Raw genomic sequence first — 16,210 nt, forward strand, 5'->3', positions numbered from 1 at the left:
AAAAGATCATGACAGTATCTCGAAAGGATACTGTCTCAAAATATTATAGTATTTCAAAGTGACACTGTCATTATATTAAGTAGTAGAAGTAAAGAAATGTGTCACATGTCCTGGTTGTGTTAAACCATATAAAAGTAACGTTTGTAGTCGTTACCGCTACTTATATAAATAAAAGTTCAGCTGCTGAAACGTTACTTGATTCAGGAAATAGTGATGTTACCGCCAAGCTACTGAGAATTGTAGTTAGTTACTCGCTTCGCTACAAGTAGCGACGCTACTGCCCAACACTGATTATATATATCATAATTACCAATTATCAATGATTACAAATACCATAATAACCACATTGGAGGTCTTTGTATGACTTGTACTGTAAAATGACTTCTGCAGCTCTACTTTTATTAAATACGTGGAACAAAAATGACACATTTGTGAGTCAGAGTGGTTTATTTTGCTTTTTCTATAATGTGAGGAGGGAAAAGCAACTGTTTCAAATGCACCGCTTCATATTTTGTGGTTTTATTTAAACACTACAACTATAACTGACATTTTTCCAGATATCACATTAAGAAATGACACAATAATCAGAAAAGCTGATAATGGAGCCACCACACCACCCTGTTTAAAACTTTAGGAGTCAGTTCACTCAAGTGGGGAAAAAAAGGTGGTTTCTGGCCATGTACAGTATCATAGCATAAAATCTGAGCTCTGCACCTACACTTATCACTGGAATTGTTTATTCAGTAGAAAATTGTTACAGAATGTGTAATGTAGGTGATTCAAAATAACACAGACAAGTTACAAGACAGTCTTAAAGTTTTATAAAGCACAATTTTTCTCTGCAAATAAACATAAGCATTTTTAAAGCAAACATAACAAGGTTCAAAGATATTTTAATGATTTGTGTGAACTGACCCTTAGCAAAATAATGGAGAAGAATGAAGATAGCTGTGAAAATAATTCAATGGGAAAAAAATATCATGTATTTCCTTTCTCCGTACATGTTGAGATAAATCAGATTATCCACTAATTTACAATGAAATTTCACTTCTATTTTCAGTTATTCCACATTTATTCCATTTTTTCATTCAACAAACCCAAATGTTGAGGCACAGATTGAGTCAGCCATTTTACATTAAAAAAAAATAAAAATAAAAATCAGTAAGTGAGTGAGTGCTGTGCACCAGTCGTCTTCCACTGTCCCTGCAGAGACCGCCCCATTCACACTGCTGGAGAGAGTTAGTGCTGACAGTTCTGTCTAAAATGCTGACGCTTCCTCCTCATCCACACTCCAATCTGTCACAGGACGCCCTGGTGTGGTGGACTCTCATCTGTGAAATGAGCATTTGTGAGCTGACTTGAGTCCTGTTGTTCTGGATGGGACTCAGTCACAGTGATCAGATTGATGGTGGAGGTGGCAGCAGGGCAGAGGAAGGGAGGATGACTGAACCGGATGGTGGGATCAGTCAGTGGGAGGGGCCTCCTGAGGTTCCCGATTCACTGCAACAAGGAAGCATAGACTAAGAACTACAGTGCAAGTGTTTTCATCATTTTGAGCTATGGATTCTAATGGCTGTTTTTGTTTTGGTTCCCATTTAGAGTAAACTAACTATACACACTAAATTACAAAATCTAATAATTAGTGTTTTTCTACTCTTACGTATTATGACAAAATCTTTTTGTGTTCTTTCTATTAACAAAGAAGCTTTGGTCGTAGGGGTGTTTCTGTTTAGTTCCCTTTGCAAGTAAGATATATTCCACATCACTATTAAATATGTATAATAACAGTGATTCTTTAAATGAAATTATCTTCCTGTGTCACATCAGTAGTCTGAATCACCCACAGGGCATTCCATTACCAACTCCTCAGAACTTTTCCCAGATCACGTTACAGATTTCCATGAACAAATTCAGGACAATGTTGCAAAAACTTCTCATAAGTTCAAAGGTTTGTACAAAATTCTAACGCTCTACACTAAATACTTTTTCTAGTTCCGATATTTTAAATGTTTGGTCCCAAGAGATGTATTTCATCATTAGTATACACATTCTAACCCTCATCGTCATTGCTTAAAATAAGCAATTATTTTCAAAGTTATAATGATTTGATCAATGTCTGGGCTTATTTTTCTATTCTATTCTATTCTATTCTATTCTATTCTATTCTATTCTACATTATCTCAGTGCGCTACCAAAGTAAAGTTCCAAATTAAACACAAGAGCAAATTATGATTCTAAACGAATATGAGGAATATAAAATATAGCACAGGCTAAAGTCAGGAATGGAAACTGGAATTCAGTAAATAAAGGAATTTTAATGTGTACCTTCTTCTCTGGCCTTCATTCGGGCGACAAAGTTATAACTCTTGTTCCTGCGGTAGTTCTCATAAGGGTCATCCAGTGACACCCCCACACCTTTATACTGGTCCCACTTATCCCTGACATCGCCTCCCTTGATGGGGTCTTGAATGCCTTGTTCTTTGGCCCCCAGACCTCCTGAACCGCTCCAGCCTACAGCAGACAGGATGAAACAAGAAAAATGACCAGTAGTTAATTCCCCAAACACCAAAGAACTTTCATTGTCATTAAAAACTGTATATCAAGATTTTTTAAAAAAAGCAAAGCGCATACCCATCTTCATGAGCAGCTGATGCCCCTTGTTCTCCTCCCCTAACCTGGTATCTGTAGACAGTTTAGGAGGAGGGCCACCCAGGACTGATGTAGAGCTGTAGAGGGACAAGAACAGAAGATCAACTAAAATGCAATACATCAGGAAAAACATTTATCACTGAGCAACAGACAGGCACACTTACGGAGGGGAAGAGCTCCTGGATTTTGCTGCACGGCGTCGTTTGTTGGGGGAACGTGATCGGGATCTGGATCTGGAGCGAGAGCGACTGCGGGATGACCTAGACCTACTCCTGGATCTAAAAAGAGGGAATGTTAGAATAAGTGCTTTGATTTAAACCACAAAGGAGGTAAAACTTGTCACACAACACATCAAAACTCCACTCAATTCACAGGCTTTCATTAACACTAAACACCTGCTATTTTCTTGAACCATACAATGAAGACATTGTGGATCGTTACACTGAACATCAGGACCAGAAATACCACGTGCTTAGGTTGGCGAAACTGTGCAGTGATGAGTTATTACCTTGTCAGCCTCATTTGACAAGACTAGGCTAATAATGTAGCTTTAACAACTTAGTTGTAGTCAGATACAGGTATCTATCTAAACAAAAACTATCCTGATAACAGTTAACACTTAAAAATGCAAAAATATGAACAGTTACATCTTGGATCAGCCATGTATTGAAACAAACAATCAGAGTAGATCAACCTTGTGCTATTAAGTTCCATAGCATAATGAGGGCCTAAATGCACCGTTGCAATAATCAATGATATTTTGAGCCAATTTTCTCAATAACTTTAAGATCGAAATAATTACTTTTCAAGGCATAAGATAAGATAAGATTCATCCCACTGAGGGGAAATTTCACATGACTGTAATTATGTAATCATAACTGTAATCAGCAGGACTACTGATGTGTGTGTTCACAGACCTGGATCTAGAGTAGGAGCGGGACCGGCTGCGGGACCGTGATCGAGATGAATGGGACCGTGACCTGGAGGACTTTGAGGAGCGAGAGCTGGATCGAGACGAAGACCTGCCTCTGCTTCGAGAACGACTCCTAGAGCGACTGCCTCCACGCGCACTGAAGAAGAGAGAAAAGCAGAAGATGACATGCATGACATGTCTCTTTTCCTCTATACACCTACACTGACGACCTCATCAGTGTCATTTCTGTAGCTGCTCTCTTTATAGCTCTGTGCATTTTTCTTGGTTTTACTGTAATGGATTCATTTCCCATCTATTAATACAGTATTTAATGAATCCTATTTGATATTATTGGAAAATACATCAAAGGAAGCTTGAAACACACTGAACTTGTTTTTTAAGTCAAACCACATAACTCTGACCAAAAGTTCAATAAAAATGTAACAATTTTTAGCCAAAACAAAAGCTGGTATAAGACATAAGAGGGCACAGTGAATGAAAGATTAAGAGACAAAGCCTCAGAGGGGGATCTGCTCACCTGTTGCGTTTCTCTTGACCCTTTTTCCTCCTGGCTCTCATCTTGGCCCTGAAGAACTCGTACAGGCCATTCTGCTCCCAGCCTTCACTGAAGGAGGAACAAACAACAGCCAGTTTTAAACTCTGTCAACACGAGCTTTTATGTATCAGTTGATGTGGCTTTACACATCTGAAATGCACTGAGGTGTTTGGAGTCCATTCTAACTGCTTTTAATGAGAGACTTTTAAGGTTTTAAAAACTACAAGTGCTGGCCTAAAGACAGAAATACTAAACTCCTAAAATGTTAAGTTGTGTGTTTTTGTAGCAGTTACAGTTGTTATATTTTAAACCACTCAAAGCAATAATTTTACGACTGCATTATTTTAGATTTTCAGAAGTATTGCTCCTGTCAACTGAGTGAAGGTGAATCTACCTGTTTCTGGGCCGATCGTGAGAGGGAGGGCTGTAGAAAGCTTCCACAGCAGCTAGCAGCCGATCACTAGGTGGCATAGGAGGGGGCAGGCGGATGTCTTTAGGGTCCAAAGGTTTATAATCACAGTCCTCCAGCTGGGAAACACAACACACAAGGAGGATCATGAGATTCAGAGTTTGAGTGCATTTGGTTCAAATAAACTTCAAACTGTTCACTTACTTTGACCAGTGGCGCCATAAGACCAGCTGGGAGATCAAAATATGGGACATTAGGTACAAGACTCGGGTCATCCTGGACCGGGTGCTGTCGATGGCGCATGTGTGGTGAATGGCCATTGAAGCCGTGAGGGGGTGGTCCAAACTCTGGGTGCTGGCCTCCACCCCAAGGAGGATGATCACCCCCCATACCCGGAGGAGGGAGCCTCTGATTTGGATGATGGTGAGGAGGAGGACCTGGCATGTCTAAAGAGCAAGATGGGGGAGGGGAGGGGGGATCATCAAGAGCAAACTTATTGACAAAGTAATGAAAAATTGTAATAATTGACTGAAGTACCTCCAAGATATGACAAAAAGTACAACTTATTCAGAGGAATTATGCTTAAAGTAAAGTGGCTGATTTTCTGTACCTCTGCGCTCACCTCCAGGGAAATCTCCCTGAGGGTAATCGAATCGATGTGGGGTATAGGGTGGCCTGTCGTAGTGATGTCTTGGAGGAAAGTCATCTTGCATAAAGCGAGGAGGGAAACGTCCAAAATTATGCGGTGGTGGGGGAGGCTGGTTGAATGGGGGAGGCTGCTGGTGAGGAGGGAAGGGTCCTCTGAAATGGGGTGGTCTCTGTAATAATGCACATTAGATATACTACATGTCAAACTGTGACAGAAACTAAGGGAATATGAAGACAAGAATTTCGGTTAAAGAAATCACTTCAAAAGCAATAAAGCCACATAAATCAGATACATGCCTGCATGCGTGGAGGAAATGGGGGCTCCCTCTGGCCCCAGGGGGGCTGGTCAGGCTGGTTTCCCCACGGTGGCTGCTGGTCATAAGAGTTCCATGATGGGGGACCTGGGTCAGAGCCACCAGGCCCACTCCATGGGCCTCCTTCCCTGGGTGGACCTCCGCTCCAGTTCCCTGGATCCCTTTGGTCATTCCACATCCCCTCATGGCTGTTCCAAGGAGGGCAAGGAGGGGGTGGCTGGTTTGGGTCAAAAGGAGGCTGGAGAAAAAAGGGCAAAGTTGTAAAAAATGTGAGGGTCCTCTTGTCGATTTGTGTTTTGCATTTCCATTTCAGTGCCAATAGTGTCAGATTAGAGCACACATTTCCAACAACAGCGAAGAATTAACGGTAGTTATCAACAGCTGACATGGTGAGATGTTTATCATTTAAAGACCAATAGACAGAAACAAGAAAAGCAGTTTTGGGTAGACGAGTTTGTCATTAGCACAAACTCGCTAATCTGCAGACTGTCTCATGTTACCCAAAATACAGACTCTGGATCAGTAAATAACTTCACTATGTCAGTCTAGGTGTTTTATATCAATAGCAGATCAGATGTGTCTTAATCCGAGTAACAACTAAACCCACATAGTCCATGCACAAAGAAATCACAGGTTTTTACCGGTTGGTTGGGGTTCCAGGGGCCCATGTGCTGGGGGTCATACCACGCAGGCTTGTTGGGGGGGATATCTGATGGTCCACTGGGGTTACTGGGATCCTGTGGTCTGGATGGGGCTCCATCAAACTCTCCTGGAGGAGGACCTGGCATTGCAGGTTTGACATCTCCTGTATTCGACACAAAATTAATATCCAGATGTGAACCAACACAGTGAGTTAATGCACTTCTATGAGGTAAAGAGGCATTTATTTTGTAACGATATCGTTTGTCATATTTATAAATTTAAAAAAAAGCAACAATTATCAACAGATTGTGAAAAAATGAGTTTGATATGTTAAAGATCAAATTATATTTCATATTTCAGAGACATATACATCAGAATGATAACCAGTGAGCATCAGACCATCCTCAAGTGAGTTTAGTGGCTTTGAGGAGAAAGATAACTGTACAAGTTCCAAAATGTAATGTAACCTTAATCTGATATTGATGAGTCTTTCAGAGTTTCAGCAGTTGCCAATAAATGCAACCTTCTGGAAAATGGCTGACATCCTTCCTGTGTTTATATAAGGAGGTGATTTTTGTATCTCACAAAATCTGAATGTCTAAAATTGCTCCATGAGCAGCAGAAGCCAAATCACCCTCCCTGGAAACTGAAGAAAAGCTCTTATTGAACTTATTTCTGCTTTCTGTTAAACAACCATCAAGTTCATTTTAGGTTACACCAGCTGACTTTACATGTCATGTCTACAGATAACCCTGTAATATAATGTATAACAACTTATCATCTCCCTGCTTCAGTCAGTTCCTGTTTTGAAACTGTTAAATATGTGCCTTTTCACCTGCTTGTGTGGTCATTGGAGGGGCCTTTTCAGGTTCAGCAGGAGTAGCCAGCTGTGCTACGGGAGCAGCCTGTGGCGGTGGCTGCTGCTGTTTCAGACTGGAGACAAATTCGTCATGCTGGGTTTTCAAAGACTGAATCTGTTGCTGGAAGGCGAGCTGGATCGGCTGAACCACAGCAGCATACTCTGTGATCAGAGAAGCCTGACAGAGAGAGGAATGTCACATTTCCACACAAGTCTCCGTTAATAAAAAACAGGGTTCACACACATTTTTCACGGTCAAATTCAAGCACTTTTAAGGATCATTTTCAAATTTTTCCAGCACATCACATTATTGCTATAGTAAAATACATATCTACATGAATACATACACTCATGTTTTTTCACTTTTTTATCACAATGATGTAGATTGTATTATGCCGTAAACACCTAAAATTATGTTTCATAATAGCAAAGAGTTTAGAAATTAAAGGAGAACACAAAGTTTTATCCAAAAAAAGGAAGCTACTTGGTGTTCTTCAGACACACTCACACTGAGACAAAGATTAAGATAAAAATGTACCTGGAGTCAACCTGAGAGTATCCGCTAACTTTCTTTTTTGACAAAGTTTTATTTTTCAACATGTACCACTTCTCTGTAAGTAGCTTTGACTTGCCATCTGACCTGGCAGAGTTAATATTAAAAATAAATAAATAAATCACATCACTGATTTATAATTGCAAGCACTTTCAAGGACTTCAAATAAAATTCAAGCACTTTTCAGACCTAAAAAACACAACATTGAAATTCAAGCATTTTCAAGGATTTCAAGCACCCGTGCCAACCCTGAAAAAAGGTCATTTTATTGGTAAATCACCTGGTACTGGCCAAGTCCTAGAGCCGGATTCTGCAGCTGCTGAATGGTCTCCTCATCAAAGTACCCATTTTTCTCCCAAAGCTGCAACAACTGAGGTGGCGTGGAAACAAGGACAAAAATATGTTATATGTGTGAAACAGTATAAATATGAAACAAAAAATTCCATCCGTTGAAAAATTCACTCTAAAACCTCATTAGTATGTGTGGAATTTACCCTGGTGATTTTCTGCTGCTTCTCCTCTTCTACCGCCAGGAAGCTGGTGCAATAGATGGGAACCACAACTTTCTGTAGTGAAGCCAACAAATCCTTCTGCTGCTTCCGCTGGCTTGGGGGAGACATTACAACACAGAGCACATTACAAATCAAATAAAATAGCAAAATACATAGAGTCTTCTAGGGGTGAGTAATAAACAAAATCTTTTATCACAGCATATGTCAGAGTCAGGATAAAAAACTGTTCTGTATTTTCTGTTTTGGTGTGGTTTAAAATGATCAGATTGTACTTCATCACATTTGATTATTTTCTTCTTTATATGGAATGCATACAGACAATTCCTGCTCTAAACAATCACAATCTGTATCATATCAACTCCTTGTTTTTTGTGTTGCCTTCATACAATTACTCTGCCTGGATCCTTGCCATGGGAAACAACACAATGTATCGCCTCACAAAATAAATGAGAGCATAATGTGAACTTTTTTTTTTTTTTCTAATCACATGTTTTGTCATGCTGCACAACCATACATTCCCCCTTTAGTGAAATCAAGTCAGAGATAGTACACTTAAAATATTATTCTAAACCCACACACCTGCCACCAGTCCAAGTGAGTCATACAGTATCACCCTTAGTCAACTTGCTAAAGTTTACGCTACTGCAATTATTAGTCATTTTACTTGACACCTTTAAAAGTCTATGCATATAAGGAAATGCAAAAGTCCCAAATCCTAAAACATGAATGATGAATGTCTACCCTTTACATATTGGTTCAGTCATGATTTGAACAGAATATCAATGCATCTCTAATGACACCACAGCAAGTAATGCAGGTTAGTTTCATCACTTCCTATAAACTGAAATTTTTGTTTCCATGCACTTTGTTGTATTACCACATTGTTCTTTAAGTGGTAAAAACTAAATTCCAAAGGTTGATACAACACACAGAAAAATACACTTAGAGAAATCTTTTCTTCATAAGCTGAGGCTTTGGGCATTCAGTACGTTTGATGTGCATGTTAGTGTTCAGGGCAGAGGGCTGTCTCACCTCAATAATTTACAGTTTACTGAACGATATCAATCAGACTCTGTAGTTCTTAAGTGCTCCAATGTCAAAGAAATTCGGTTAACATGGAGTTGGAACAAGGTAACCCAGCTGTTACGGGTTTAGGTATGTATTTTGGTGTGCATACCAGTGATGGAGAACATCATTGGTTAAATAGATGAGATGCAGCCGGAGCTCAAAATGTGCACCATCAGCAGTGATGCGGTTGCGAAGATGTGATGTCATCAGCTCACAATGCTGTGGAGTCTTGGCGTTGTTGAACATCCAGTTTTTACCAGCCTGAAAGGATGAAAAACATCTGGTGAGAAACATACCTTTCTCCTCAACAACTTTACAGTCACAGTTTCTTAGTTGATGCGTATAAGATTGGATGTAAATCACTGTGTCGTGCATACAGAGATGGCGTCCTTGGTACAGGTGTCTATGATGGGCTGCAGCAGGTTGTCAAACTCTGTGATGTCCAGCTGAGTCTCCACCAGCAGCTTCTGGGTCTGTTGCTCAATGGCCAGAGAAATGGCTGCACTGACTTGTTCCTAAATAAACATATGGGGAAACTTTATTAGCCATTTTCCTGTACCTGCAAAATTCTTGTAGCCAGGCTTAACTGACAGTACATGGAATAGTTTAAGAGCTAAAGCCCAAGTCTAGAAAATCATATAATCCCTGGATGGATGATGGTCTCTATTCCAAATGTTTTCATTTCTCCACACATCTGTTTTTTGCAGTACCTGTCTGAGTGAGTGCAGATGCTGCTCTTGCTGCTGCAGATTCCAAAGGCTCTGCTGGATGAGCTCATCAATGGAGGGTGCTGCAGGTGGGGGAATGGGAGGTGGAGCCATGATGGGGATTGGCGGAGGAGGGATATCAACCAAATCTTTTGCGCCTGGGTTGTACATGTCTGAAAAAGCAGAAACACGAAACATCTAAATTGTTGACGTTTAACAAAGATTTAGATTAAGGGAAATTTTGGGGTAATCAAGTTTGATTCACACAGTGATTTCATCAAAGAGGCCTCAGAAGGTGAAATAAGATGTAAATAGTTCACATACAGCAGGCAGATGGAAACTTCCAGAAACAAAACAGAAAAGTGAACAAAATTTAAAGGACATGCAACCAGCATTAACCACTGTCCTCTGAACTCCCAGAATGCTAAGAAGAGGAAACACGGTGGTACCTGAAAACATCATGATGTTCAGGACCACAAAAGTGTCAAAACAGTGAACAGAAACATCTGAATTACTCAGCTACAGCAGGGCTGCATGAATGTAGAACCAAAAAACAATACAATCTACATGAGTGAATAACACTATGTTATCTATTTGAAAGGTGCAACTAAAAAAAGGTCTTAACTTCAGACACTATACTTTGATTCATTATGATATGAGTGGTAGATACTGTCAGAGATCATAGAAAGAACATGAAAATTGAGAATATGGAGAGCAAATATTTAAATATTTGTCTTGATATTATATAATATTCACATTCTTTGTATAAATCTTAAGATCATAGTTTATATAGTCTATGTACTATTTCAGGCACTAAACGGTTTCAATTCAGTCCCAATTCTACCTGAAACAGATATTTAGACAAAAGTGTCCAAAACCGAAATGAGCCTTTTTGTTGAAACCATGCAGCCCTTACACTGTAGCGAAACACAGAGACAGGCAAATCAAACGGTAAAAGTCACCAATCCCCTCCTTCTGTTCCACCAATGAAACCTGATAGTTTCATGAAGGAGGAATAAGCACATTTTTATAAATCCCATCCATGAAGTAATATGCCTGAGATGTCAGGCAAAAACAACAATACAGCTTCAACTCAAAAAGGAAATCATACTATTATGAAAAATGCAACAGAAAACAAGCCAAAGCTCTGTCAAGCACATGTGGGATAATGTCCAGCAAAAATGTGCAGAAACAAAGCGTGACCTTTTAACTGAGATTTTGAGTTCAACTAGACAAATCTGTTTCCAAATAAATACCTTCGGTTTTATACTCCTCCCCATCGCGGGTAGAGGGATCTAAGTGGAGAAAAGCAAACTTTAATGCATTACAGTGGTGATACACAACTGACAGAAGAGCTCCATGCAGTCCTGCACGGCATTTATCACCAGGGTTTTAGCAATCTGACCATCACTTGTGACCAAGAGCAATAATAGGTCTGACCTACTTGTATTATCATGACAGATACAAACCATACCAAGTGCACATACAGCTGGACAGCAGGATACCTCACTACACGTGAAACCAAAATATATTTATCATTTGGAGCCAATTGTAATCTAACATACAATGAATATAACAATAGGTTTTCTAGACCTTTCAACATCAGCAAAATCACATATATATTATATCATACTTAGACTGTTAAGTAAAATAAACACATTATGATGTAATTCGCAATTAAAACATTGCCAAAGCAGATGTTTTGAGCATCAGCATACACATTCCGTATGTCCTACTTAACCAAAGCATTTCCCCCAAATTTTAAATCTGTAAATAATGACCCTTTCAATTAATATTTTCAAGTGATTCCAGGGGTATGTGAACCTAGTCGCCATAAAAAAACTATCAGAGTATATGATACTGTGGTACAAAAATGTAAGAAGTTATAAGCCCCCCCTTAACTTGTATGATATGACAGCATTTTGTTACAACTTTAAATATGATACAGATTGTGTTTCATACTCAGCTATTGTTTCAAAATGTAATCTCAACTCTGTTTCATAACTGATCTGTTCAACATGAAGAATGCAGCCTGCAACTGTACCACTGCAGTATAACTAATGTAGGACACCACTGACATGCAACCACGAGCTACACTCTGCAGTTAGTGAGCAGGCTGTACAAAAGTTTGACGGTGTTAATGCTTATCTAGCAGCAATGTTATTTCAATACATAATACACATTTAATGACCTGAATTCCATGTCCAACCATAGCCTCTTTAGAACCCAAATGATCTTTAATGCTCCCAAATTATAAAACATAATTCTGTCAACTCTGGTTTTAAGGTGGAATGTGCTGTTTACATACGTTGTTGTTGCTCCATAGCAAGCTTGCACTTGTAGTAGCTGAAGTAATCTCCTCCAAAGAGAAAAGAGAACTTTGGGTTGTCCTTCTGTTTCTCCATTGTCATTTTTTCAAATTCAGGCCCATTGCGAGCGACAAACTGAGCCAGTTTGTCAATCACATTCCTCAGCTCCTGATCTGCAATGGGGAGAAAAGACAGTGATGACAATTATCTTCTTAAAAAATCTGTGTCTCTTATATAGCACAATGATTATGTTCCTGAATCTAAGAACTTAGCAGTTTTATGAAATCATATCGTCGAAATCGTCTTGGTACTAGGTTTCTGTCAAGATCCCACACTACAGTTGGGCAATATAACCAAAAAATTAACACTGATTTTTATCAGTGTTCAGGACAGCAAGTGGTTTCTTGGCTATAAGAACTGAAGACAAAACATGGTTCAGAAAAGGTTGAACTGTGAATTTTTGCTGAGTAAAAAGACTTCCTGGTGAATAATTGCAGTTTTCCAAATTTTCAGACAACTCACAGTAATTAGATTTTTTTGCCCGACATGATTCCAGACCACCACATCATGGCTCACAATATGAACTTTAAAAGATTTTTAATTTGCTTCCAAATCATATTTTCTAGTAACACGTCACAGTGCCTGAATGTTAAAATAGTACAAATACAACACCTAGTTCTAACAGAAAAAATATCAGATGAAACAAAGCAGATTCAATTTTGGGCCTTGTTCTGCTTCAGAAATGCATAATTTCACACAAGATATTCAAGTTACGTTTTAAAGATTTTGGTAATTTAGCCTGAAAAATCAAGAGCACTTATATTTTTCATTATTAATCTTTAATTAACCAGGAAAAGGGCTCACTGAAAGGAAAATTCTCTTTTGCAGGAATGTCCCGGCCAAAGAATGGCCAAAGCAGAACACGTATATATTAAAAAGGCACAATCTTATGTAGCCACAAATGAGAGACGGAGTCTTCATTTAACTTCCTTCAATCAGCAGTTCAAAACTAAAACACTTTCACTCTGTCTATATGACAATTATTCTAATGAGGCGTCATTAGAATAACTGCCATTAAGACACATTTGAGAAACAACATTTTTTTTCGATTAACTAATGATTAATCCTTTAGCTGTTACATCTCTATAATGCTGGTTGCAGGATGTACACGTCACAGCAAATATGTCATTAGCTGTGTTCAATAAACTTACCTAGAACTTGATAATAACAAAAACTTATTATAACAGGAAAGTACTAACATTACAAACTTAGATGAAAATTAACGAAACGAAAACAAAACGAAAGTTGCCTTGATTTTTACTTTGGGAAAAGTAAAACAAACTGGAGGTATGTTATTGCGTTTTGTTGTCTCTAAATTCGTGTTACTACAGAAATGTAGCTAATAGCATGCTAACGCTTTCTGGTCGGCTAAATACAGCGGTAATTCTCGCTGTGTTGAATAGCATGGCTGTTAGCTAACATTCAATGAATACCATACACCGCCGCAGCGAACTGCTCACCTTCTGGCGGATTAGGGATATCCATGTTTGGATCCACTTCCAGCAAGCCCGCTGAAACTTAAACGGTAGTCCAGATATCGGTCAAGTTGTTCTATATTTTACCAAATTGTTCATGAATTTGACAAAAAACACTGGCATCGCCACTGTAGTGTACACCGGAAGTAGTTAATGAACAGAAACTGCGCCTCACACAGGAGTAGTGTGGCTTGTTCACAGCGCCTCCTGTGTTCAGGCGGAGAAAAGCTACTTGTGAGAATTATAGATAAGTCCTGATATTGACCTGTTTACAAGGTCTTTGCCAGTTCTTTAGCGTTTTTCATGGAGTTTGGGGCTATGGGGAAATATTCTTCAGGTAGTTTTAGTTGTTTGTCATTTCTGGGGGTTGTTAATTGTTCTGCTTATAAGATATTTATTTATTGTGCCCTGCCAGGGTACTGCAGATGTAATGGCAAATTCTGGTACAATTTATCAAATGGCAACATTTATGTTTGAAATTTTACAAGGTCCATAATAAATAAAATAAATACTTCCCTCTTTATCCTCATTGTCACAAAAAGTAAACTGATATAAATACCCCATCACAAATCCTAACCCAAACCCCAACCCCGCTTTATTTGTAATTATTTTTAGATGCTGTCAGTCTCATTCAAAGCAACCAAAATATGTACATTCTATCCTACTTTATCTTTATACTTGACATATGCTAGTGGGAAATATTTTGACACTCTATTTTTATTTGACACCTGTAGCTACTTGGTTCTTTTAACATTCTACAAAAAAGAAATTATCTTTGATCTTCTGTAGTATTGTACCACAAATTTACTCAGTGGCACACCCATAATCTGAACTTGACTCCGAATTGTCAAACAAATAACAACTTGAAAGAAGCCAGGACTGAGCAGGCTTTAACATTTGTGCTAGTAGTAATTCTATACTTTATGTGAAGTAATATTCTGTGAAATGCTGTGAACCTTAAGCCATCATGAAATGCTGTATTTTCTTCTGTAGGCTATTTTGTATGGAGTTAAAAGTTAAATAAGGAACAGAAATGTCCAGGGACTCCAGATTTGATTATGAAAAGTATTTGGAAAAATTCAAATGTCTTGTTATTTGTTTACAGTCTATGTTACTATAATAACAACTCACACCAATAAATTGAGAGGAATTGAGAATTCATGAATTCATAAATCAGTCCCTCCAGGAATTTGTGATGCTGCAATCACAACTATTAACGCAAATTCAACCAATCACTGCAAATTCTGCACGGTGCTGCAATTTCATCCAATCACCGCGAATTTTCTGCAAATTTGACTAATCACCTTAGCCCCCTTTCGCCCACCCCTGTCTACGTGACATGTACGTCATCAAGTTCACTTCCTTGTTGACGGTTGAGAAGATGAGGACATGTGCGATTCAAAACACTCATATTAACCGACAAATATCACTGCCAAAGTTCATGCAAGTCAGTTTCCAGATGTGTTACACAAAAGCAGAAGTATAATGTTCTGCACTGCCTGCAATATTGTGGTGGAACACAAACGAAAGTGGACGCTCCACAGACACTTTTCAACCGCAAAACATGCAAGGAGAACAGCTGAAACTGGAAGAGGAAAGACGAGACAAGTCCCAAAGACAGAGGCTGTTGGATCCAGAACAACAGCAGGAGCTGAAAGGGTCAAGGTTAGTGCAGATATACTCTATAAGGCAATAGAAGAGAAGAAGAAAGAACCTGTGGAAGAATGCTTTCCTTTTTGTGTATTGTGCATGTGTGTGTGTGTATGTGTGTGTGTGTGTGTGTGTGTGTGTGTGTGTGTGTGTGTGTGTGTGCGTGCGTGAGGGAGTGCGAGCACAAGGCTGTGTGTGGAGTTAAAAAACAAGCTCACAAACGAAAATAGTCATTAAACTTGGTGTTAATATTAATGTTTAGTCTTATGTGTTAGATAGAAAGCAACCCAAGTTTGGCTGCCCTGTGTGTGTGTGTGTGTGTGTGTGTGTGTGTGTGTGTGTGTGTGTGTGTGTGTGTGTGCGTGTGTGTGTGTGTGTGTGTATGTGTGTGTGTGTGTGTGTGTGTGTGTGTGCGTGTGTGTGTGTGTGTGTATGTGTGTGTGTGTGTGTGTGTGTGTGTGTGTGTGTGTGTGTGTGAGGGTGTATGTGTGTCTCTGTGTGTGCATGTAACCCATCTAACCCTAACCCTAAATATGTATATATGTCATTAAGGAAGCAAAAGTCTTGTGTTGAATAAATGTGAGATGGGGGTGGGATTTAATATGTTTTCTTCTTCCCACTCCTTTTTGAGCAGTACATATTGAATTTATTTTGTCATTACTAGTGTACATGGCAATTGTTTTTTTGTCTTGATCATCTTTATTAATGTATTTGCTCTGATATTAGTTCCTTGTACACAAAAAATGATTACATTTTTCTTCTGCTCAAAACAAATAAATGAATGAATGAAAAAAAGCCTGTTTTGTTTAAAATCATTGCTTCCTGGTGCTTTTTAAGGCTAAAAACTCAACAAAGACTGTTCTAGGTCATTTGCAAATGCCCATGT

The 16,210-nt window shown here is 38.9% G+C and overlaps 1 protein-coding gene across 2 annotated transcripts; it reads right to left on the reverse strand.

The window, feature by feature from the left end:
• Positions 1-461: 461 nt before the first annotated feature.
• Positions 462-13,822, reverse strand: cherp (calcium homeostasis endoplasmic reticulum protein). 2 transcript variants are annotated; one of them, XM_030132599.1, is made up of 20 exons: positions 13,660-13,822; positions 12,139-12,312; positions 11,087-11,125; positions 9,834-10,003; positions 9,501-9,638; positions 9,233-9,384; positions 8,038-8,149; positions 7,824-7,913; positions 6,967-7,168; positions 6,131-6,294; positions 5,473-5,727; positions 5,138-5,345; positions 4,732-4,973; positions 4,513-4,646; positions 4,101-4,187; positions 3,567-3,719; positions 2,814-2,927; positions 2,632-2,726; positions 2,326-2,511; positions 462-1,500 (listed from the first exon to the last, which is right to left on the reverse strand). In XM_030132599.1, the coding sequence occupies exons 1-20, from the start codon at positions 13,682-13,684 to the stop codon at positions 1,463-1,465; spliced, it is 2,778 nt and encodes a 925-aa protein (XP_029988459.1). In that variant the 5' UTR covers positions 13,685-13,822; the 3' UTR covers positions 462-1,462. The 2 variants fall into 2 exon arrangements, with proteins under 2 accessions (XP_029988459.1, XP_029988460.1); XM_030132600.1 differs by lacking the exon at positions 11,087-11,125.
• Between the last annotated feature and the right edge of the window lie 2,388 nt (positions 13,823-16,210).

Source organism: Sphaeramia orbicularis, chromosome 4 (genome assembly GCF_902148855.1).
Source record: "Sphaeramia orbicularis chromosome 4, fSphaOr1.1, whole genome shotgun sequence".
Classification (NCBI taxonomy): domain Eukaryota; kingdom Metazoa; phylum Chordata; class Actinopteri; order Kurtiformes; family Apogonidae; genus Sphaeramia; species Sphaeramia orbicularis.

Bases quoted from the DNA above. Each gene is read 5' to 3' on its own strand.
- cherp (XM_030132599.1), bottom strand. From the start codon at position 13,684: ATGGATATCCCTAATCCGCCAGAAG. The intron at 4,647-4,731 runs GTAAGTGAACAG...TGTGTTTCCCAG, and splicing joins TTATGGCGCCACTGGTCAAA to CTGGAGGACTGTGATTATAA. The intron at 2,727-2,813 runs GTAAGTGTGCCT...GTCCCTCTACAG, and splicing joins TCCAGGAGCTCTTCCCCTCC to CTCTACATCAGTCCTGGGTG.